The following is a 23,425-nucleotide window of genomic DNA, read 5'->3' as shown; positions in this document are numbered from 1 at the left end:
TGTGGTTAAAACATTAAATTCGAGTAGAAAAAGAGTAACCTCAAAATATTACATAAATATGTAAAAGCTTAAAGCTGGAGATTTTAAGTTCCACTTTTCAAAGGGTTTAAGTATTAGTTTGTTTCTCTAGTTTTAGAGATTTAATGACAGCAGAGGGCAGACCGAAGTGATGGGATTAAAAATAATCACAATAAATGAATAATAATAATAAAACAACAATTAAACATCCTAACTAGTTGGGTGGATATGAGTGTATGTTTCTCTTATTCCATTCCATACTACAGTTTATTTTAATGAGCTTCTATAATTATTTCATAATTTCGGACTGACTGGGTTTTTCTCTTCCATTCCATACTACAGTTTATTTTAATGAGCTTCTATAATTATTTCATAATTTCGGACTGACTGGGTTTTTCTCTTCCATTCCATACTACAGTTTATTTTAATGAGCTTCTATAATTATTTCATAATTTCGGACTGACTGGGTTTTTCTCTTCCATTCCATACTACAGTTTATTTTAATGAGCTTCTATAATTATTTCATAATTTCGGACTGACTGGGTTTTTCTCTTCCATTCCATACTACAGTTTATTTTAATGAGCTTCTATAATTATTTCATAATTTCGGACTGACTGGGTTTAGCACCCTCAGCAGTTTGTGATGGATGGATAGATAGATAGATCTAACCTATGTATGAATAAATGTGAATGGTTAACCTTTAGTTTGAAATAAACCTTCAGGTACATGGTACAGGCGCTATAAAAATAAAACATTATTATTATTACATGAAAACCACATACATTTCTGAAATTTTTTATTTTTATATTTTGAACCTTCGAATATAGATTCAGTAATTCGAATCAATTATATGAATAACTGTTACACTTTACATCCAGTAGCATCCAGAAATAACATTTGAAATATTGTGCTGTATAAAAGACTTTTATTTTGACACACTAAATGTCCAGCGTTTGACACGACATTCTTGTATATGGCAGTGCAGTAGACAAACACTGAATGAAACGAAACCATACACGTGTTATATTGATGCACGCAGACAGGTATAATTAATAAACATGACTGCACAGCGACGAGGAATCAGTAAAAACCCAGAAAGTAGCGCCATTTAAAATAAAATTAAGAGGTAATGATTTTTAATTTCTGAAACTTTATGAACCCACATTGACTTTGCATTGCTGCGGTTAATGAGTGATGCTGCTTCAGATCCTTGTTTACATGCAAAATACTCCCTACATAATGTCAGAATAAATGTGTATTTCACTTTTTCATTTCGTTGTGTAATCTGGCAGTCAAATGAATAGATGAAACTAAGCAATGCACACCTGACAGTCCATCGCACCTGTGTTCTGTATTCATATGGTGTGTGTTGATTCAGGGGAAATGCGCAGAGACAGGCCTCCTCTTGGAGAGGTAACGTGATCACGCTGTTGCTGCTGACAGGAGTCACTGGACTAGTGAGCTGGATGTATTTCACATGGACTGATGACTTGACAGTACACACACATTGGTTTCAAGAAGCGAGATCCTCACTCAGCCTAGAGTGTTCACAGTTGAGTGCTCTGAAGACTACAAGAAGTACAAGCTCTTCCCAGGTATGCATCCATTCATTGAAGTCCACTCACTCAATACTGCAGTATTTACTGGAAATTACTATTATTATTGTTTTATTATTTATTATATATTATTATTATTATTATTATTGTGTTTGGTTTGGTTTGTATTTTTTGGAAATGTTATAGGGATTTTTCAAAATTGCATGTTGATTTAAACAGACCTTTTAATAATGTTTTTGTAATATTTGCATATTGAACCTAATTGGTCTTTTGCTACCTTGCCAGTATATTTATGGTTTTTGAAAGTGGCATTTAAAATGTATTTACCTGTGTTGCTTGTTACTTTTATATATATATAAAAAAAAATGCAATAGTTCATTTTTATAGTATGACGTATATATATACAATTATTTTGACATCTTGCAAGTATTTTATAGATTTTAGCAGTGACATTTAAACAGCATTTGCTTGTATTGCTTGTTAATTTTATAGAAAAAAAATGTAATCATGCATGTATTATTTTATAAAATATAAATTAAGATTTTTCCTCTTAAGCACAATTATTGCCAGAAGTTTGTGAAAATATTTGACTTTGTATTGATGTAAACTACATTCTCCTTTAAATGAAAAACAGGTAATTTATTAGACTGATTATTCAGTCAGTTGCCTGGTTTGCTATGTGCATGAGAAGATCATTGTGTTTATAAAACATTACATAATTTTTCCTTAACAAAAAATGTTGTACTCTACATACTAATTTAGTTTGTGCATATTGGATGTGGTCTCTTTGACTGATCACTGTATGGTAATAGCTTGTTTGTGGATGGTGGGTCTAACATTTATTTTGATGCATTTAACAGATACTTGTATGCAAAGTGACTTAAAATAAGAGGAACAAAACAATTTGTCAAACAATATTCATAGTACATAATGCCAGATTATTAAGAAAGCTAGAGAATAATTTTTTGAGTGTGAGTGTGTGTAAATGAAAATAAGAGGAACAAAACAATTTGTCAAACAATATTCATAGTACATAATGCCAGATTATTAAGAAAGCTAGAGAATATTTTTTTGAGTGTGAGTGTGTGTAAGTGCATTGGTTAAGCTGCATCCAGCTATTATTTTGCTATTTGTATCTTTGTTCCAAAAACTCTGTGTAATATAACTGGGGCAACCTTTGAACTAAAATGCACTGTTGGATCAGAGGAAACACGTTTCCAAACAACTTCCAGGAATAGAAAGCTTTAGTTGAACAAAGTCAACGCCTGTGCATTCCATTGGTCTAAATCATGAAGTTAGATAATTGGTGGGAGGCCAGATCTGTGATTGACAGTCTGAAGCCTCCCACATAGGACTCATTACAGAACCTCACACCTGCTTCAAAAAGCTGTAGGCACCACGAACAAAGCAAGCGCTGGGATTAACAAGCGCTCCCTTGGCTCCAGTTCATCCCACTCTCTTTACGACAGGCGTAAATAAGCTTTGGGAAAGAGAATGGAAAGAGAGAAAATATATTGTCCTGAAGCTAACCGTAGCTGTTTGTGGTCTTTCGAATTCCTCCAAGAATTCCTACTGGATTCTAGCAAGTGGCATATGAATTTGTGCCAGAATGCTATATACTGTGGAATATGATTGGATGTACAGCTTTGTTGTCAATTGAACACCCCACTGTGAATATTGCCTGACTGACAGCACCTCCTCTCTGAGAGGATGCTGGAACAAACTCCAGAGTCATTATGCAGTACATTTTGCAGGGCAGGCTGCGTCGCTGAGTGTGCCATCGAATATGAAGTTTGAAGAGAGAATTTGGCAGGGGCATAGAGCCAGTAACTTTAATCGCGGTCATAATTAATGAATCGATATGAAAGGCTAATGCATTCTGTCCTTAGGTTGCACCCCAACAAAATGCGGCAGAGCCATTTCAGACAGTGTTGTGACTGGAGGAGGCGCAGAAGCTTAGAAGGTACACATGCACACTGACAAACATCTTGATATATTCACTGCTGGTGAAAAAGTTTGGGGTCGGTATGAAGTCTCCTATGCTCACCAAGGCTGCATTTATTTTTTATTAAAAATACAATAAAACAGTAATACTGTGAAATATTATTACAATTTAAATTAACTGGTTTCCTTTTCCAATTATACATTTTAAAATATATTTATTTCTGTAATGGCAAAGCCAGTGTTTCACAATGTCAGTGTTTCTCAAAATTATACTATATATTAGTGCTGCCAAACAATTAATTGTGAAAATAAAATAAAAGATTGGAGTATGTTATACACGAAAATATTATTTTCTTTCTTTTACTTCAGAATTCCATTTTTTTATTCAACGTGTTACTTGACATTTTTTTGAAATTAATTTTGACATTTACTAGCAATTTCTGAGTGAAAATGGTTTCAAAATATATTTTTTAGTGTACCAATGTTGAAAATATTAAATATTTTTTATTTAATTTTATTACTCTTACTTTTATTGCTCTTCACTCTTAATATTTTATTTTATTTATATACTTATTTTACTCTTCATAACTTTTGTGGAATACTTTTGTTTTATAATTTTTGTATTATATAAATTATTTTAATTGTTTTAATATTTTTTTTCAAGATGCTTTGATAAATAGAAACGTCTAAATTTCAGCACTAATTTAAAATAGAAATCTTTTGTAACATTATAAATGTCTTTACTGTCATTTTTGATCAATTTAATGCATCCCTGAGTAATAAATCTATTGATTTCTGTCATCTTAGTGTCCCCAAACGTTGTAATGGTAGTGTACATGCATAAATACATGTATATTCTCCTCTTATTTCACAGGTTAGCCGAACGGGGCTTATCACTTGCTGGCTCAGATGGTGGTGTGAGTAAACACTTTTCAATTCAAATGCTTGCTTGCATCTGTGTTTAAAACAAATAATGGCATGCTAGTCTATCATGGAAGCAGCTGCTTAAGAACACAAGAGGGCAGTACACACTATGTTTTTGACTTCAGCTAGAATTCAAAAGCAAACTTCTTTTCCATTATGTGTCTAGATGGCACTGTATTGTTTGGTATGATTGAGATTCCACAGGAAAGCACTCTCATTAAGAGTGCGTTTGAGAAAATTCACATATGATCTGTGGTAGATTCTAGAAGCAACTGTCCTGTGTTTGATAGGAACAACATGTGACATTCTCAGTGGTTGTTGAAATTGCATTTTGCATTAGCATCGGATTAAGCTCAGCTCACCAGTTCATCACTCTGCTGCTTAATGGGAAAATACTGGAAAAGACCATTGTTGATATGTACATGTGGTGCTGAGACCTAAACCATATTGTAAAATAAAACAAACCAGATACAATTTAGACTGAATCTAAAGTCCAGTATTGGTTAAAATGTTACATCTGCTGTTATAAATAGCTTCTTAATTTGAGACCGTTAAGCAGCTAGTTTGATTGATTTGTAGATGATGGTATAGTGGCTTTGAGTGGCATTGAACTTGTTGAAAATTGTTGATTTTTTTTTTAAGAGGTACCATTTTTATAATATCTTTTACATTTAAAATGTTCCTAAAGGATAATTTAAGCAGTTTGTGATACCTGATCTTTTAATATTCTTGTGCAAAAAGATGTTCTTTGGAGCAGTCCCAAATCAGATTGGATAACATAATCATAAAATATTCATGTTAGCTTGAATACATTTGTCAAAAGCTGCTATGCCATTGTATCATATTGTATCTTTTTATCACATTGTCCTATTGTTGTATATATTTATTTTTATTAGATCCTGCACTTTTTTAATTAATACTGTTCCAATTGTCAAAAGCTGCTATGCCATTGTATCATATTGTATCTTTTTATCACATTGTCCTATTGTTGTATATATTTATTTTTCTTAGATCCTGCACTTTTTTAATTAATACTGTTCCAACACCTTTTGATGTTATGTGTGAATAACACTAAGGTTTACTACTTAATTTCGTTGTACTCTGTGCAATGACAATAAAGGAATCGAATCTAATCTAATCTAATTAAACCAAAAAAAATAGATATTTTGAAATTCATGTACATTACTGTTCAAAAGTTTTGGGTAGGTACACATTTTTTAAAATGCTTTTGAATGAAGTCTCTTATGCTCACCACTACTGGTAATAAAATAACTGTTTTAATATGTTAAAAAATGTAATTTATTCTTGTGATGGCAAAGCCTAATTTTCAGCAGCAATTACTTAAGTCTGTAATACATTATGTGAAATACATAATCCCTCAGAAATCATTCTAATATGCTGATTTGGTACTCAAGAAACATTTTGTATTATTATTATTAATATTGAAAGCTGTTGTGCTGATTTATATTTTTGTGGAAACCATGGTACTTTTTCAGGATGCTTTTATGAATAGAAAGTTCAAAAGAACAGCATTTATTTGAAATAGAGATTATTTATCAAAGTTCTGTCACTTTTGATTAATTTAATGCATCCTTGCTGAATAAAAGTGTTAATTTATTTAAAAAAACAAATTGTTTCACAAAAACTTTTGAACGTTAGTGTGCACTTTTCCAACTTTTCACCCAAATTGCTATGCTGATAATACAATTTGTATTTATACATTTAATGTTACAAAAATCAAAGCATGTTTGCTTGTGGTGACTTTTGGACCCTTATATAAAGACTAGATTACTTGTGTTCACTTTATTTTGACCTCACTGGATTACACAGAGATTATCTAATGTTACATAAAATAAATTTTCAAGGTAGAAACTTAGTCTTGAGATCTTACCAGGCAAAGAGGCCTTTTATAGAGTGTGACCAGTGAACTAAAAGAGGGTTTAACAGAGGTTCCTGCTGAGTTTTTAAGAGGAGATCAGCCCCATCATGATGATTTATGAAGTGTGTGAAGACAGAGAGCAGGGGATACCAGGACTGAGAGGAGTCCATCTGTTGACCTTATGATGGAGCACGAATAACAACAAGCTCAGCAGTGCAGTCCAGCACTCAGGGTAGATGCAAGCCCTCAGTGGTTGTCTTTGGAGTTTATTCAAACCAGAGACACTAGGGAAAACATTGCTTTTTTTGGCCAAATATTGACTGTTTCCTCTTTGAATGTGTCTTTATTCCTTTTTGTTGTGTACATGCCTCCATCCTGGATCTTCACTCTGGGGCGTTGTCGATGGGGAAGCAGTTTGTGAATATCTATAGGTGAGTAGGCTGTGTGACTTCATACAGAGTCTTAACAGGAAGTCATCTCCAATTGAACTTCAGCCACAGCTTGATCTATTCGAATCACAGCTCTATCAGACTTCTCAAGGTGTGTTTCATGTGCACATCAAAGTATACCCTTGGGCCTGAGGAGCAGAGCAGAAATCAATGGCAGCAATGATGGAATGACTTTCTAGCTTCAGCTGCTAAAGATCATGTCTTCATCTTTTACACATGGAGTTTTTCCCCATGTCTTTATATGTGTTTACACCTTGGTGCCCACACACAGGCTGGTACTGTGCTGGCAGTTAACATGTACAGCTGGCATGTATTGGCACGCTTGCGGTGACACTTTGGTCTTCTGTGTGTGAATTTGTTGTTGCCTGTATTTTGATATGGCAGCAGCAATTCAGTTTTTAAATGGCTGACATCCTACAAATGTTTAAGGTGGTGTGTTTGATACTGGTTTTTATTTTTATCTTAAGTGAACCCATCTGTTTTTTTTTGTTTTTTTTAATCTCCAGATATTTTAAGAATGAGATAAGGGATGTTTTTACAGAAGATTTTGAACTGTACAGGTGAGTGATGTAGAAATGTTTGAACTAAAATTCTATAAATTCCAAATCAATCCATTCTCAAATATTGAATGAGTCCAATATTTTATTTTATTTTATTTTATTTTTTAATTTAAAAGTATAGTTCACACAAAGATGAAAATTTGTTAAAAATGTACTTACCCTCAGGCCATCCAAGATGTAGAGGAGTTTGTTTCTTCATCAGAACAGATGGAGGAATGTATCATTTCATCACTTGCTCGCCAATGGATCCTCTGCAGTGAATGGGTGCCGTCAGAATGAGAGTCCAAACAGCTGATAAAAGAATCACAGTGCTCCACAAGTAATCCACACAACTCCAGCCCATCAATTAACAACTTGTGAAGTGAAAAGCTGCATGTTTGTAAGAAACAAATCCATTATAAAAAATCTAAAAAGTTCCTGTTCTTCTCTCACATTAAAATCCACCAATATATTTGTTTAGAACTGTTTGGATTGTTTTTACTTGTAAACACACAAGTTTTCACTTCACAGTATGTTAATTGATAGATTGATACATGTGGATTATTGAGATGTTTTTATCATCTGTTAGGACTCTCTGCAGAGGATCTATTGGTGAGCAAGTGTAATGCTACATTTTTCCCAAATCTGTTCTGGTGAAGGAACAAACTCGTCTGCATCTTGGATGGCCTGAGGGTGAGTACATTTTCAGCCAATTTTCATTTTAGGGTAAACTATTTATTTCCATTCAAAATAAAATAAAATAATAAAAATTAAAATAAAAAAATAATGTTTTTAATTATAGGTTAACTTTTCCTTTAATATTTGTAGTGGTGGTGCTTTATTTTAATAATCCATTTAGCTGTGCCACTTTAGTTATACACATTCAGACAGACATCTTTGGTCATTTTCGTTGTAGATCATGCTTTTTTTTAGCATTTTACACCATGAGCATTGCATTTTTAAGATGGTGTGTCAAGTTAAAAATAGTTCTACTGTTTTGAACAAAAGAATGTGTCAGGTTTACCTGATGCAAACCTAATTATTCAGGGTTTCCTTAACGATTAGTCAGCTGGTCTTTGTGGCAGCCCACCAACTAGTTGGCTTTGAGAAGCTGTGGTTTTATAATACCTATTATGGATATGGAAGAATAAAAGTACCACAAGCAAATGTCTACAATATAAAGAAATTTTATGTGCTCTGTTTTAATGAGCATTGCATTTTTAAGATGGTGTGTCAAGTTAAAAATAGTTCTACTGTTTTGAACAAAAGAATGTGTCAGGTTTACCTGATGCAAACCTAATTATTCAGGGTTTCCTTAACGATTAGTCAGCTGGTCTTTGTGGCAGCCCACCAACTAGTTGGCTTTGAAAAGCTGTGGTTTTATAATACCTATTATGGATATGGAAGAATAAAAGTACCACAAGCAAATGTCTACTATATAAAGAAATTTTATGTGCTCTGTTTTAAACCAGGGATGTCTGTAGCCGAATTCAAAAGGCAATAGCAGAGACGTTTGGTCTGGACACCAAACAGATATACCTCACCAAGCCCACCTTCTTCTCTCGCATCAACAGCACCTCTGCCAAAAACACTCATGATGAGTACTGGCACCCACATATCGATAAGGTAACATGCACATCCAAGAACATTTTAGCATCTAACTTTCAACTCATATCCCAGGAATGTTCAAGAACTCCTAATGTTTACTCTATGACCAGTGTTCTGAAACTGCCAATCACATTGGTTCCCTCAGAACATGGACCAAAATATCTCCATGCACAAGCGCCCAGATGTTTTGAACTAGCTTTAATAGGCCATATTATTGCAAAGCTGACATTTATAAATAAATAATGTTTCACATCAAATTAGTTCAGTGACTTGAAATAAAGCAGAACTTTAAATACTTGTCTAGAAAAGCAAATATTTAAAGCAAAAGCAAAGGGATTTAGATATGAATAATGGAACTAGATTAATATTATATTCATGATGTAACCACACATCAGCTAATTATTACAGATATGAAATTAATTGGTACTCAGCCTCAATAACTGGTGTATGGGAGATCCCCACAGCCCAGTGGTGCACGGCTTCATGAACCAGTTACAGTATAAAATGTTTGAATTTGATTTGAAAGTGGCCAATATACATGTACACTGACTTTTATTGCCGCACAGATATGGCTTAAATGTGTTTATACAGGAATCCCAATCACGGGAAACAATGAATCACATGCTTGAATGTTGATATATTGGTTTGCGCAGATGAATGCTGATTTATGTGACGTTTACACTGACTTGTTACATTAATAAAAAATATTTCAGCACCAGATTGGAAAAATAAAAATAATTATTTAAGAGAGGGGCTAAATTGCCCAAAATAACACAACTATCTGTCTTAATCAAATACAATTACAAATATTCATGCATAACGAGCCCCAGGAGGGGCCCAAGACTTGCAGTACGCCACTGGCCCATATGGTTTAAACATATTTGAGGCTATTCTCAATTTCTCATGCATTAGAGATGGAAATGCTCAGCAAGGTTTGTATCCAAAACAATTATGTTTGGTGCAGCACAGTTTGGTCCTGAACTCTTTATTTGGCCAGGCCTAAAATCGCTTTTATCATAACAACATTGCCTTTAAAAGACATGATTTATTTTTGAAACAAAGCGTAATGTTCCTACTTCACTTTTGAGCTGTTGAAATGAGGTCTTGAGGGGATCTAAAATCAGTTCAAGTTCATTTATGTCCGGTTTTAGAAATACAGCTTTGATGTAGGTTGCACATTTATGAATGTGGCCATCAGGGTGATCATTTCACATTGCAGGCAAGGTTTACATGCTTGGCTGTAACACATCAGAGGAATAAACTGCTTACATTAAAGATGAATTGCTTTAGTGTTTTGAATTTCTTCATGTTGCATGAGAGGCACACAGATAAACAGATTATCCAAAGGTCATTGTAGTTTGTAGCTGCACCTATTGGTTTGTTTTTGAATAAGTCATAATCTGTCATTTGCTTATACAGTTTACAATTCACTTGAATCAGTTCGTGTTTAGACAGAAATGCATTACGCCATAGTGATAATGTGCTGTGCTGGTCGGGTTTGTCCTTGTGGGATGATATTTTGGCATTGGTAGAGTAATAAAACAAATAAGTGTCTCAAATGCTGAATGTGCTCCCTCTGCGGTAGGTGTATGGAATATTCTTCATTAATCCGTCTCTGAAAAACCACTGGAAATAATGGGCGGCCGCCAGAAGACTGCCAGTCTTAAACTCTAAATTTGATTAAAGTAGTTAAAAGTGTGATCCGACATGCTGAGAAGTGACGCCTGTGTGGTTTGGGATCACTAAAGAGATTCCCCTCGTAAAGCAGAGCAGAGTTTAAAGTCCCAGGGATGCTGTTAAATGCTACACTGTTTTTCGTTAAGCCAGGAAATTTTAGGCTTTACTTTAGTTTTTTTTTTTTTGGAGATTTTCTACATTACACAAATTGCATCAATTCTAAATAAATTGATGAATAATGAAACTGTCAGTCAGAGATTAGCTTGATGTGTTAGCTCTTAACACATCAGGAGATCATGATCAGTTTTGTTCACCCTGTTCCCCTCGAGTACAAAATTAAAATTCCACTAAGCAAGATTAATTATTAAAACCTCCGAATTACTGCTTTAGGCTCATGCTGAGATTTGTTTGAGGTTTTAAGGGAAAGAAATGTTCATGTTTTTTTTTAAAAGTGCATATTTTTCTAACAGGAGACTTATGGATCCTTTGACTACACGTCTTTGCTCTACTTGTCTGATTATGGGTTGGAGTTCGGTGGTGGACGGTTTGTCTTCATGGACCCCAGTAGCAACAGGACGGTGAAGCCACGCGCTGGTAAATACAGTACAAACAATATCACACACACCATCTGGGTTTATAAAAAAAAACATAAAAGTAATGCATTGTTCAAGCATGATAATGTTTTAATTAGGACTGTCAGTATAAAACCAATATTAATGTGATTAATTAAATTATATGCTAATTAATCAGCATGGTAAATTGGAGTAAAATGCAGATTATTGGCATGATTAAATGTTAATTTTTGTAAAATAATTATTTGTACTTATTAGATGACATCTGTTTGCATTTTTACAAAGAAAAATTATATTTCAAGTAATTGCTGCACTTTTGAACTTTCTATTAATCAAAGAATCCTTAAAAAACTATTTCGACAATAATATTAAGCAGCACAGCTGTTTGCAACATTGATGATAAGAAATGTTAATTGAGCACCAAATTAGCATATACTGTATATTTAAATAGAAAACATATATATATATATATATATATATAAAATAGAAAACAGATATTTTAACTAATATATTTTAACTTTAAATTACTATTTTTGATTAAATAAAATATTTTTTTTATTTATTTACACCTAATGCCCACTGGCAGTTTTATTCATTTCTATGCTCCCGAGTATTCAAATGACCTCTTGCAAGACATGGTGTTATGTCTGCTTAAATTAATATCAGTCATGCTCTGCCTGGTAACTGTGCCTAATGCAGAAAATAATGTGCAAAACAGAATGAGTGATTGATTGTTTTGTATAACGTGTGTAAAGTTTCCATGCTTTGAATTCTATTGGGAGGGAAAACTGCATCTTAATTAGCAAGATCCAGTGTACCTACTGTAGAAAGACACAAGGGATAAGTACTAAAACCAGTTAATCTGTCATGAAGATTCATTGCAGGTAGAGTGTATAAACTTTATGAGGTTAGTAATTGGTACCACTGAGGTTCTTTCGCACAACGGAGTCAATTTAAAGAATCATATAAGTGACTCAGCAGTTACATTGAAGTGCGAAAGCATTAGCATTAATTATCACTTTTTCATTTTTATATCACCATGCAGTAACATGGGATTTCGTTAAGACTCTCTCCTGTATTGCACCGATTACAGCCACACTCCAAATGCTCTTTATGACTTGTTTTACATACCTGCTTCATGGAATAATTGTTTTGTTTTCACAGCCTGGCATTTTGATAATGTCCCCATGATGACGTGATCCATGAATAGCTGCCTGATTATTTGGTCTGCATGGAGAAGCTGGCTCATGCATGTGAATTCATTTACCTTTCAGCTCTTTATTAGGATCTGTCACTTTTGAGTGGATAATGTCTGCTATTTTCCAACTCGGTTAAGCTGCACTCGGATAAAGTGGTGTCATACAATGATGATAGAAACTGTCAGGCTCCTTTCTTTTAAAATCTTCGCCCACATGATGAGAGGTGTTTTGCCACGTAGCGTGACTTTTGATCACGTAGTGCTCTCTGAGCCCATTAAAGAGAGATGGCAGGTGTCTGCATGTAAAATATGCTTTTGCACGTATGTGTATAGACATATAGATATAAATAATTATCTATCGATCCATATGATCCATATATATATATAAGAATTAAAAGAAAGTAGCTTTTCTTTTGCTATATGTTTTGTTTGGCTTTTTTTTAGCATCAGTAACCGCTTCTTGGCTTAAAATACCCATAATGCATTATTCATCAGACCCCAATGTTTGCAGCTTTGGATTTCTCCCTCCCGTTGTGCCCCATCTCCAGCTAGGGTGATGAGTTTGAATGTCTGCTTCCAGTTTGAAATGAATTAGGATACATTGTTTTGGATGAAGCAGCTGGAACGTGTTCCTGTTCACTGGGTGGCAGAAGCAGTGAGCTCTGTCGGTGTGTTGATTATCCATCAGGTGTGGCTGATGAGCCCTGATCTTCACTGAGAACATTAATTTTTATTTATGTAAATATCGATAATTATATTTAATTGTGTGTGTGTGTATAAACACATAGACACGCAATTTTATATGCATTACTTAATTTTTGCATAAAATGAATCATTGTTAGACACACACACACTTAGTCTGATGGATAACTCTGTCGAACAGGCTGTAATTAGAACTAGACTGACAATCAACCTCCCTCTTTTATGATGGATGCGAGCAGGAGAGGTATTGGCCTGTTGAGGCACACAGCGCTAAAGTTAGAAGATTGGAATGGGGGGGGGGAGATGGGGGATCACTTTAGTTTTGTCACACTGGGAAAATTGACGCCTGGCGCTGGATGAACCCTCTGGGATCACAGCTGCATATCCTGATTTGAGAGTCACAGAGGTGCAACGTGCTCTTAGCCAGCAAGAGCCTCATACGGTTAGAACCAGATGAGGAGTTTAAAGGAGGAGACAGGTGCGTTTTTATTGTCAGGTGGAAAAACAAAAGCCTGTATTTTCAGCTGTGTTCAGGCAGACGAAAGGAAATCGGTGCAGTAGTATTTGATATGCAAATTTGATATATAAGGACACTTTTTTTAAAAGCAGAAGACCTTGAAGTGGTGAAATACCTGTAGCTGTCTGTCATGTCTTTACGGCATGCATTTAAAGGGTTTCTCATATGTTTTTTTTTTGCATTTAAACTTTATTTAAACTTATGTATCCCAATAGTAAGCCCCTTTAGGCAAGTCAGTTCATTTGGTGGCCAAAATACACTCTTAAAAATAAAGGTGCTTCAAAAGGTTCTTCACAGCGATGCCATAGAAGAACCATTTTTGGTTCCACAAAGAACCATTCAGTCAAAGGTTCTTTAAAGAACCATCTCTTTCTTATCTTTTTATAATCTGAAGAACCTTTTTTCACCACAAAGAACCTTTTGTGAAACAGAAAGGTTCTTCAGATGTTGAAGGTTCTTTATGGAACCATTTAGACAAAAAGGTTCTTCTATGGCATCGTGAAGCACCTTTGTTTTTAAGAGTGTATGCCTTGAAATATGCAAAAAAATAACTCTTGCTTGTGAATTTTGGGGGCTTTTTTATTAATTTTGGTGGCATTTCCAATCTTGCACAACACTTTATGCCAACACTAGACTAGCTTACTTTTTGTTAAAGGCATAGTTCGCCAAAAAATGTAAAATTCTGTGGATGCTGCTTTGCAAGGTGCTCAGTTTACGTGTTATTAATTGTGGTAGCTGTGACAAGGGATGTCAAAAAAACGTGTGCAATCTTGCAGAATTAGAACTTGGATCACACATTCAATTGAAAATTCATGCCATGGACCAAATAACACTAAAATACTAAATAAAAAATGTCCAAAAGGGCACTTCTCTCTATCTGTGCACGTGCCTGCCTAAACATACACAAGCTTCACGTTTTATAAGCACATTGATTCACAGACTAGATCATATGCAGCTTTTTTCTATTGACAAGGGAAATGTTCCCTTGTTTCCACTCTAAGTATTCTTTTCACTTCTGATTAAACTACTCTCCATGGAAACACTTATCAAATCATATCATTAGGAACTCTGAAATAATTGCCATTTTATTGTTTAGCAGTGAACCAAGTTACATGACAACATGCTGGCAAACCCTGTGCTCTTCTCTGAGCCTTTCATGCTTAATTTGTCAATTTGTTAAATTTCTAAAGTATTGAACCTTGTTTTGTTTTTGCCAGTTTCTCTTGTGCATGATATCATTCATCTCCTAATTTCCATGCAAACACTGTAATCAGGATTTAAAATTTCCCAGCCTAATACTCCAGAAGTCCTTAGACATTCTTCCATCTTGCAGGTTTTATGGTATTATACACTTTCCTCCAGCAACGTGATGCAGTACGTTATTTACACATCCATACTGATCCTACTGTCATCTTCTCAAACGCACAGTAATATTGTAATATTTTAATGATATTCAATGGAACTTTCACAATCAGAATTGGTCAACAAGGCCAGAATGAGGCAGACACAATGGAGGTAATTTGCATAAATATCCTGTTCCGCAAATGTCTCCTTATGCACCTTCAGTTGAAGTGTACAGGATTACACTTGGCTAATTAACATGGAGGCAGCATGCGGTTTTTAATAACTTCCTTCCAGCTTTAACCTGCATGGGTCACTGTGAAATCTAACATTTTATGGAGGGATGTTTTTGCTGAAAATATCTCGTTTAAAAAAAATGCTTTTCCTCCTGCTGAATCATACCATCAGAATGTAATTTACTCAATGTAACAATTAATCTAAATGGTTTGTATCTAGAATCAATAATGAGGTGGATAAACGGTATTGATTTATAGTAAGACTGTTTTTCATATTGACAGAACAGACATATTGTCATAGGATTAGTTATTATTATTGGTAATCATTGTCATAAATGCTATAGACAACCTAAAGATAAAAAATTAAAGATTTAAAGATTCCTTTTAATAATGATGATAGGTTAATGGTTCCATTTAATGATTATTTTAGTCATTTTAAGGAATGGATATTTGGGGAAAAAATAAATGTCATTCCATCACCAAATTATTAGATGTTTTCAATAATAAATACATTTAAAACCATTAATGCCAAAGGTGTGTTTATACAGACTTTTACAGAATTCTTAAGAGTATAAATGCTATTTGATTCTCTAAAAAGAATCAAATTGGGCTTTATGTTGATTCACAAGAAAGAACTGGTTCATAAATGTCATTCTTCTGTATCAAACCCTGTCAGAATGTTGTCATATTAAATTAATGTAATATTAATAAAATATACTGCTGTGTTCAATCATTAAATACTTTTTTGATGTAAATGGAACTGGTTCTAAGTTTATTATAAATTAATATAAAAAATCCTTGTTGTATTTTATTTTCTATCTCTTAGTTATGTAACTGTTCGCCTGCTTACATATTTTCTGAACATGGGTAATAATAAATGAATGGATTTCAATTGTAATATCAAGCACATTAAGCACTGACATGTTAATGAAAAGACTTTGGTTTCTTGCTCAGCTGGGGATTTTGGGGTATTGCAAACAGTATTCAAATTTGCATAGGTGTAAATTATTATTTTAATATCTAGTTATAGTCTTTGTTTTTCTTTTTTAAGCAGGGGCATTATGTAAAATAGCTTTGGCCCATGTTTTTATAATCAACACATTGAGAACTCATTTGCTCTTCTATGGCACTGCTGTGTTGGTTAGTGCATTACAAAATCATACTTTGTTGACATTCCTAAATCACAGAGCATATTTCTGTTAGCCATTTTCTCTGCTTTAACATGTATTGCGTTATCCCTTCCATCTGTTTTCATTACACAGTTCTAATTGCATTGCCTAACACTTACGATTTCCCCAAGCTTTCCTCCAGCTTGAAGGATCTATGTTGCATTATGGATATTCCACCAGCAGTGCAGTCCAACATACAGCATTTATTCATAGAATTTTACACATGCATTTCCACTTCTGAAAGTCAGCTTTTCAAAGAAACATGAACATTTAATGAGATTCAGTACAACCTTCATGATCAAGAATGGTCTACACAGGTCAGTACCAGGCAGACATAATGGTGGTAATTTACATAAATATCAAATTTAGCAAAGGTCTTGCTTCTTAAAATGAAATCAGCAGTCCAACCAATTATAATTAGGACATTTAATAATTATCCCAGCACTGACTTGTATTTTTAGAGATGCTTTGGAACCACTTTCCATCTACATTCAGATTTACTGCACTCAAACATTTAACTTCAGATACAGCTTAAAACTACATTTTAAACTGCCAATCATGGGAGCAAAAAAAAAAAAAAATCCTTACGATCTGAACATTGTTGATTGACTTTAGACAGACGTTAGCCTACTTCATATTCAGTTTTTCAGCACATCACTTCAACCGTTCTCCTGTTTCTCTCTGTCAATGCCCATCTTCTTTCATCTCCTGCAGGTCGGGTGTCATTCTTCTCATCCGGTTCTGAGAACCTCCATCATGTGGAGAAGGTCCCTTGGGGTACGCGATATGCCATTACGGTGTCCTTCACATGTGACCCCAATTATGCCATTGATAACCCCTCCCTGCCGTAGGATCCACCTGGCTCAAAGGGACAGAAGAGTGACAGGAACCCTAGGGCAAACACACAGGAAAATGCTGAAGCAACAGTCATGGCATAAAAAACTTTTATTGTCCCGTTAGAAAAATGTTTGGGATTTTCTGTGCTCAATTGGGTTTTGTCTCCTTTAGGTTTTTAATTTAAATGCCGTTTTGTATTTTCAGGAGATTTACTTGAATTGACACGCATCTTGACTTTTGTTCTGAAGGTGCTTCTTTCCTGGCTGTGCTTCACTCTTTAAGATCTTTTAGATTATTATAGCTAAATCACTGTCTAGACAGGAGGCACAAGTGGGATGAGAGAACAGCCGGAAGATATTTCTGTTTATGTCGCCACCTGAAAAATGTTCTTTGTAGAATTACTTTCAAAAACTACTTATGCTATTAATGAAACATCAATGTATCCGATACCCAAAGAATATTTCATTCCTTCAGCAATGCATTCCTACTTGTGTGAAAGTTTTAAAAGAAAACCTTTTTGATATCTTTGATAAAATAGTGTTACAATATTCAAAGACAGAAGCAAAGTTTACTTTGTATGTCTTTTATTCTAAGGTCTCTTTAACTGTCCAGTGCCAAGTATGAAATTTTGTATTGCGTGTCTGATGAGCTTTTGCAAAAACATTCCCTCCTTTGACGGTGTTGGATTTAATTACACTGACATTATGTGGTGAAAGTCAAGTTCAGCCAGTCACAACACATTCGTTTTTGACAGCTTGTTTTGAGATGTAACAGCTAATTGGCTTCTCTGTTTACAGACCCACGGCCCAAAACTGAGTGCTCTCTCTGTTGTGTGAGTTGAAGTGAAATTCAAAGCAGAACGTTGTTACTTCTCTCATGTAACAATCAAAATCTTCTCAGTAGTTTGTTTTTATACCATGTTATGAATCTTTCAAAACCTGTGGTGAATTTTAGGGAACAACACAAGGGTAAACTTGCATTTTTAGCCTTTTTAGACAAATCCTGATTCCGCTTATACATTTAATGCTTGTTATTCAAATGCATGCATCAGCTTTATTATAATAGGAAGAAGTGTGTTTGCTCTACTCATATGTGATGATTCATGAATTTTGGCTGATGCCTAATTTGCTGTTCCTGTTGCATCACCAATAGCTTAATTGGAAATCTCTCTTGGTCTGTAATGTTCCTTTTTCCAGCTACTAATTCATTCATGCTTTAGCTGCTGCAAGGCTGAATATTAACTAGTGTGCAAAGAGTCCTTCTAAACGTATCATTTCAGGTTTATGCAAATCAAGTAGGTTTGCCAACAACAATCAGAGTTTTGTGTCTCAGGGTAGATCACCTCAGTGACTAGGCTGAACTGCTTTCGCTCCTGTTCAAAAGGGGTCAGTAAGATTTTTATTTTTGATGTTTTTGAAAGTAATCAGTAATATTGTGAAATATAATTGCAATTTAAAATAACGTTTTCTTTTTTAATATATAATATGTAATATATGATGCCAAAGCTGAATGTTGCATCAATGTTGAAAACAGTTGTACTGGTTAATACTTTTGTGGAAACAGTCATTTATACTTTTTTTTGTCAGGATTCCTTGAATAAGAAAGTTCAAATGACAAGCATTTATTTCCAAATTAAATTATTTCCTTAAAAAAAAAAAGAAAATCTTACTGACTAGATACTGTACATTTACATAATATTAGGAGTGTTTTACAGAATGTGCTGGTTTGATGTGCATTAGTCCTCTTTTAACTATGATATTGTAATCCTTTTAAGATCTTTCTTAATCTCATTACATTCTTACATGTGTAATCTAGTCCAAAAGATTAAAATTGGCCTGATTATTGGCAGCGGCTTCGATGTTTCAGACTGGAATGTAAGTGCACAGCTGATAAGTACAGCTTTTGGAAGAGAGGTTTAGCCATTGGGTGTTGTAGTTTTGAAGAACAGATGTTGCTAATTAAATGATACGACAAAATTAATCAGAATCAGAATCAGAAAGAGCTTTATTGCCAAGTATGTTTGCACATACAAGGAATTTGTTATAGTGTCACAAGCTTCCAGTACACGGAGACAACAACAGCACACAGATAATAAAAATGAGATGTGAATAAAATACACATGCATAAATATAAACCACAAAAAAAGAATAAATTGTATGTACAGGTGTGCTATAGATGGAATAGGAATAGAATAAAATAAAATAAGTTGTAGGGATGTACTAGGGTTTAGGGTGATAAATAAGTATAAGGTTATTGCACATACTGTACTTTAATTGCACAATGGGAGAACATTAACTGTTCATGAGGTAGATTGCCTGGGGAAAGAAACTGTTCTTGTGCCTGGCTGTCCTGGTATTCGGTGCTCTGTAACGCCGACCAGATGGCAAAAGTTCAAAAAGGAGATGGCTTGGCCTGGTAAAACTGATCGTGTTTGAGAAACAAAAAACAGGAAAAACTAACAAAAACAGTACAAACACTGGAGAGCCAAACACTGAGGCTGCCATCTGCGGCGCCATCGCTGGATACAATAATGGACGCATTCGAGCTTGTTGTTCAACCACAAGCAATTCGCAAGAAATTCTGGATTGATGTCTACTGTAACACAAGCTTCCCTCTGGCGATACCGTTTACACTTAAGTCATGCAATTTCCTATGACTACTCACTTGCAGAGCCCAACAAAAACACGTATGGTGAGATTGTGATTTATTTAATTTCTTGAATAGACTGATAAATAAGAAAGAAAATGTGTAACATTTGACTGGCGCCTTCAATCCGTGGTTGTGCAATTTGTTATTAAAAGGGCTTTGTTTAATATGAGTGCTTTCTCTACAGTGTCATTAAGTAAAGTGATACACTATCTCTTGATATCAGACTCAATTCTTCCAATTTTGAGCTAATCTTTCCATGATAAATGATGCTCAGAGTGTTTTGCCAGTGTGAGGCTTGGCACTAGAGCTACATAAAGAAATCACATAACTGTTTTGACCCTGGTCTGAGCGTCAGCAGCCCTCTCTTGAGTTTGATGACTGCATGAAAACGTCAGACCCCAGTTGTATGGCTTCTGTTCTTTTGTCTCCAGAGAACTGCAAGGATCAGTTTTATCCTTCCACATTCTTGGTTCTGCCAGAGGTAGAGAGAGTGAGTGAATATGTTTTTTATTTCTACTCTACACAACTGAAGGATGGTTGAGTCCTTACTGACATTGAGAACCAAAATAGAACACCACAGGGGTTTGTTCTCTTAGGCTTCCAAATGGATTATCTAAGCAACTGGCTTGTTGTATAGTTCATCTTGATGTTACCGATCTGCAGTGCCATTATGAATTTCCTTTTTATCAATAAATAATAAACATGAAGTCAACAGACTGTCAGCGTGACCTTTGTGGTAATTTCTCAAATTTTCCTGGCAGGTTTACACAGTATCTATTTTGTGCTAAGGATATCGAGCGTAAAGCATCACTGTAGCCACCTGCTACACGTTTCTGTATCAGTGTTTCCCAGACTTATTGACTGAGCATAATGCATTAGTGCTTGAGGAACAGAGTTCAAATGCATGAATATGCATAGGCCAGTTTAGCCCTAAGCGGTGAATGCCACCATATGGATTGTGAGATGGGAAAGCGATTCTTTTTTGGAATTCGCTGATGATGATTTTGGCCCTGAGTGTCTGGGGATGTATGTCGATTTACTTCTTAGTTCTTGTGCGCAATCACAGCTGAATGGACTAATGCGAGTGAGCAAAGTATTAGTGCACTAATGTCTCAGATTAGTGGACCATTTGTTGTTTTCTTTTGAAAATTGTTGATTGGCTATGTGAAATCGCACTGTGAGCTGACGTCATTGTAAATGAATGTGTCAGTGTGTTATATTACAATGATATGGACCCCATGATGGAGTTAAGTGTAGGTTCATCTTCATTTTTCCAGTATTGTGCTTTTTTTCACACTAGATTTAAATCCATCCACATAATTGCAACTCTTTGGAAAATAACATATTTCTGTGATAAGACAGCGTTTCGACTTAGATGTGGAAATATGTGGGAAAGGTTACTCTTGGCACAGTAATATTTATTATTAGTTCTGATAGCATGCTTTTCTATCTGGACTGTGAATGCAGCAATATTTTTATTCAATTGTCTAATAATGTGTGATTTATGCCAGTGAAGTAGTGGGCTGTATGTATGCATCATTGGTACAGTATTCAGCATTAACTTGTCCACTTCTGCAGTTGTAATTACAAATCTATCTATCTATCTATCTATCTATCTATCTATCTATGATACATGACATTGGGTGCATCTGGAAAATATGAATGAGTGGGTTGTTTGTGAATTGTGGCAAGTGTTTTCGTTTAATCAAACATGTAAGAGTAATTCTTCCACTGGGATACTACTCCGAAGAAGTTAAATTTTTCATTTTTTTCCTCTGTTAAAGTATTTATCTCATGTTCTGGAATAATGATTAGGTCATGCCCTGGATCAGCCTTCAAATGGATATTAATATCATGTGTGATGGTGTGGAAATTTCATATTATGTGTGATGGCAATGAATTTGTTCTGTTTTTGGTGAAAAAAAAAATGGATAAACGTTGGTGTTTGCTATAGTTAAACATGAACACTTAAAAATAAAGAAATTAATTGCTTCTGGATTCAAATCCATGTTAGCTAAAGACATCTGGCAGATAACAATGTTAGGCTATCTAAAATCCAAACTGTCACTGTGCTGTTCTGTTAGACATCCCTTGTCATTTCATTTTTTTAATAGCTTCAAGTCCAACGAGAATTTTACTTATTTCAACGCACTATATTTGAATAATTAGTAATGAGAGGGACACAATTAAAAGTGTTCATCTATTTTGATACAGTCTTCAAATCTAGAATGGCTGTTTGTGAAAGTCACGGCTGGACACAGTAAAGTTCCACTAACTGAAGAACCATGCTTACCTTTACATGAACGGGTTAAGCTTTCCAATCTCTTCACTGCATCACCTTTAGCTGCGCCATGACAAGCGTCTCAGAGTTGAACTCAATCTGATTACTGGATGACGCAGACTTTCCCCAAGAGTACAAGCTCGGTGGGCGCTTTCTAAAAGATGAAGTGTAGCGGTAAAAACTTTTGTGGCGGTTTTTAAGATACTCCCGATAATTCTTGGTCAGGAGCGTGTACAGAAACGGATTGATGCAGCTGTTGCTGTAGGTCAGGCTCGCCATGAGGTAATTGATGCTCGTGTGCGTGTGTGAGGCGAGACTGAAGGGTTTGTGGTACAGGGGCACCAGTTGCCATATCCAAAAGGGCAGAAAACACGCCCAGAACACGAGCACGATCGTGAAAATCATTATCAAAACTTTCTGTTTTGGCGAGCGCTTGCTGCATTTATTAATAGCCGACGTCTTTTGAGACTCTAAGTACGTCCTGGCCAGTCTGGTGTACAAGTAACCAATTACAAGCCCTGGCGCCAGTATGCTCGTGCAGAACAGGACGGTCAGGTACAATTTATACGCCTGAGGTGCCCAGGTGGGCGCGCACATCCTTTTCACCCCTCCATCTGCTGTTGTTTTAGTAGTCTGGTTAACCATGACCATCATGGGAAGAGTTAGGACGAGGGACAAAATCCAAACTCCCCACGCCATAGCTTTTCGGTAGCTCTTGGAGCGTTTCACAGTATCCAGCGGTTTAGTCACTGCCAGGTAGCGCTCCATGCACATCACTGTCAGAGTAAAGATACTCGCGTGCATAGTTAACAGGTCCAGACTCAACAGTATCCTGCAGCCCACATCCCCGAAGTACCAGTCTTTCAGAAAGTACGTGCACACCACGAAAGGAATCGTGGAGAGGTAAAGGAGATCCGCGAGCGCCAGGTTGATAATGGAGATATACATGGAAGTAGCGAAGCGTATGGAATGACACATGACTACCAGCGTGTAGACGTTTCCCGAAACTCCAACGATGTAAACCACTGAAAGCAGCGTCCCGAAAGTCGATGTTATCACAAGCTCGTCCACCGAGCCGGAGTTGCTACGGGACGGACCGCTGACACTGCCAGACTTGTTGTAATTCATCGCGCTCACGGTGAATGTGGAGCTCTGCACGGGTACTTTATTCCAGGTGCGCCAGACCCCACATAGCCTAGCCTACTGTTTGGATATTTGACAGATGTGTCTGAGCGCACTCGCCGGTGTCCGCAGCTCCTGACGTCAAACCGATGCTCCGCACTTGTCTTTTCGTCACTAAATGATTTTGGAGAAAGTTTAAAGAGAGA

General features: G+C 35.5%; 1 protein-coding gene and 1 pseudogene across 1 annotated transcript; one reads left to right on the top strand and one right to left on the bottom strand.

Annotated features, from left to right (window-relative positions):
- The first annotated feature begins 1,028 nt into the window (after nt 1-1,028).
- Nucleotides 1,029-18,221, top strand: LOC107689265 (2-oxoglutarate and iron-dependent oxygenase domain-containing protein 3-like; annotated as a pseudogene).
- A 3,921-nt stretch (nt 18,222-22,142) lies between these two features.
- Nucleotides 22,143-23,225, bottom strand: LOC107689267 (urotensin-2 receptor-like). The gene has a single exon (XM_016487206.1). The coding sequence runs from the start codon at nt 23,223-23,225 to the stop codon at nt 22,143-22,145; it is 1,083 nt and encodes a 360-aa protein (XP_016342692.1).
- Between the last annotated feature and the right edge of the window lie 200 nt (nt 23,226-23,425).

The sequence above is a fragment of the Sinocyclocheilus anshuiensis genome, unplaced genomic scaffold, assembly GCF_001515605.1.
Source record: "Sinocyclocheilus anshuiensis isolate Anshui unplaced genomic scaffold, SAMN03320099.WGS_v1.1 scaffold1443, whole genome shotgun sequence".
NCBI lineage: Eukaryota > Metazoa > Chordata > Actinopteri > Cypriniformes > Cyprinidae > Sinocyclocheilus > Sinocyclocheilus anshuiensis.
This window is presented reverse-complemented; position numbering and strand designations above follow the sequence as displayed.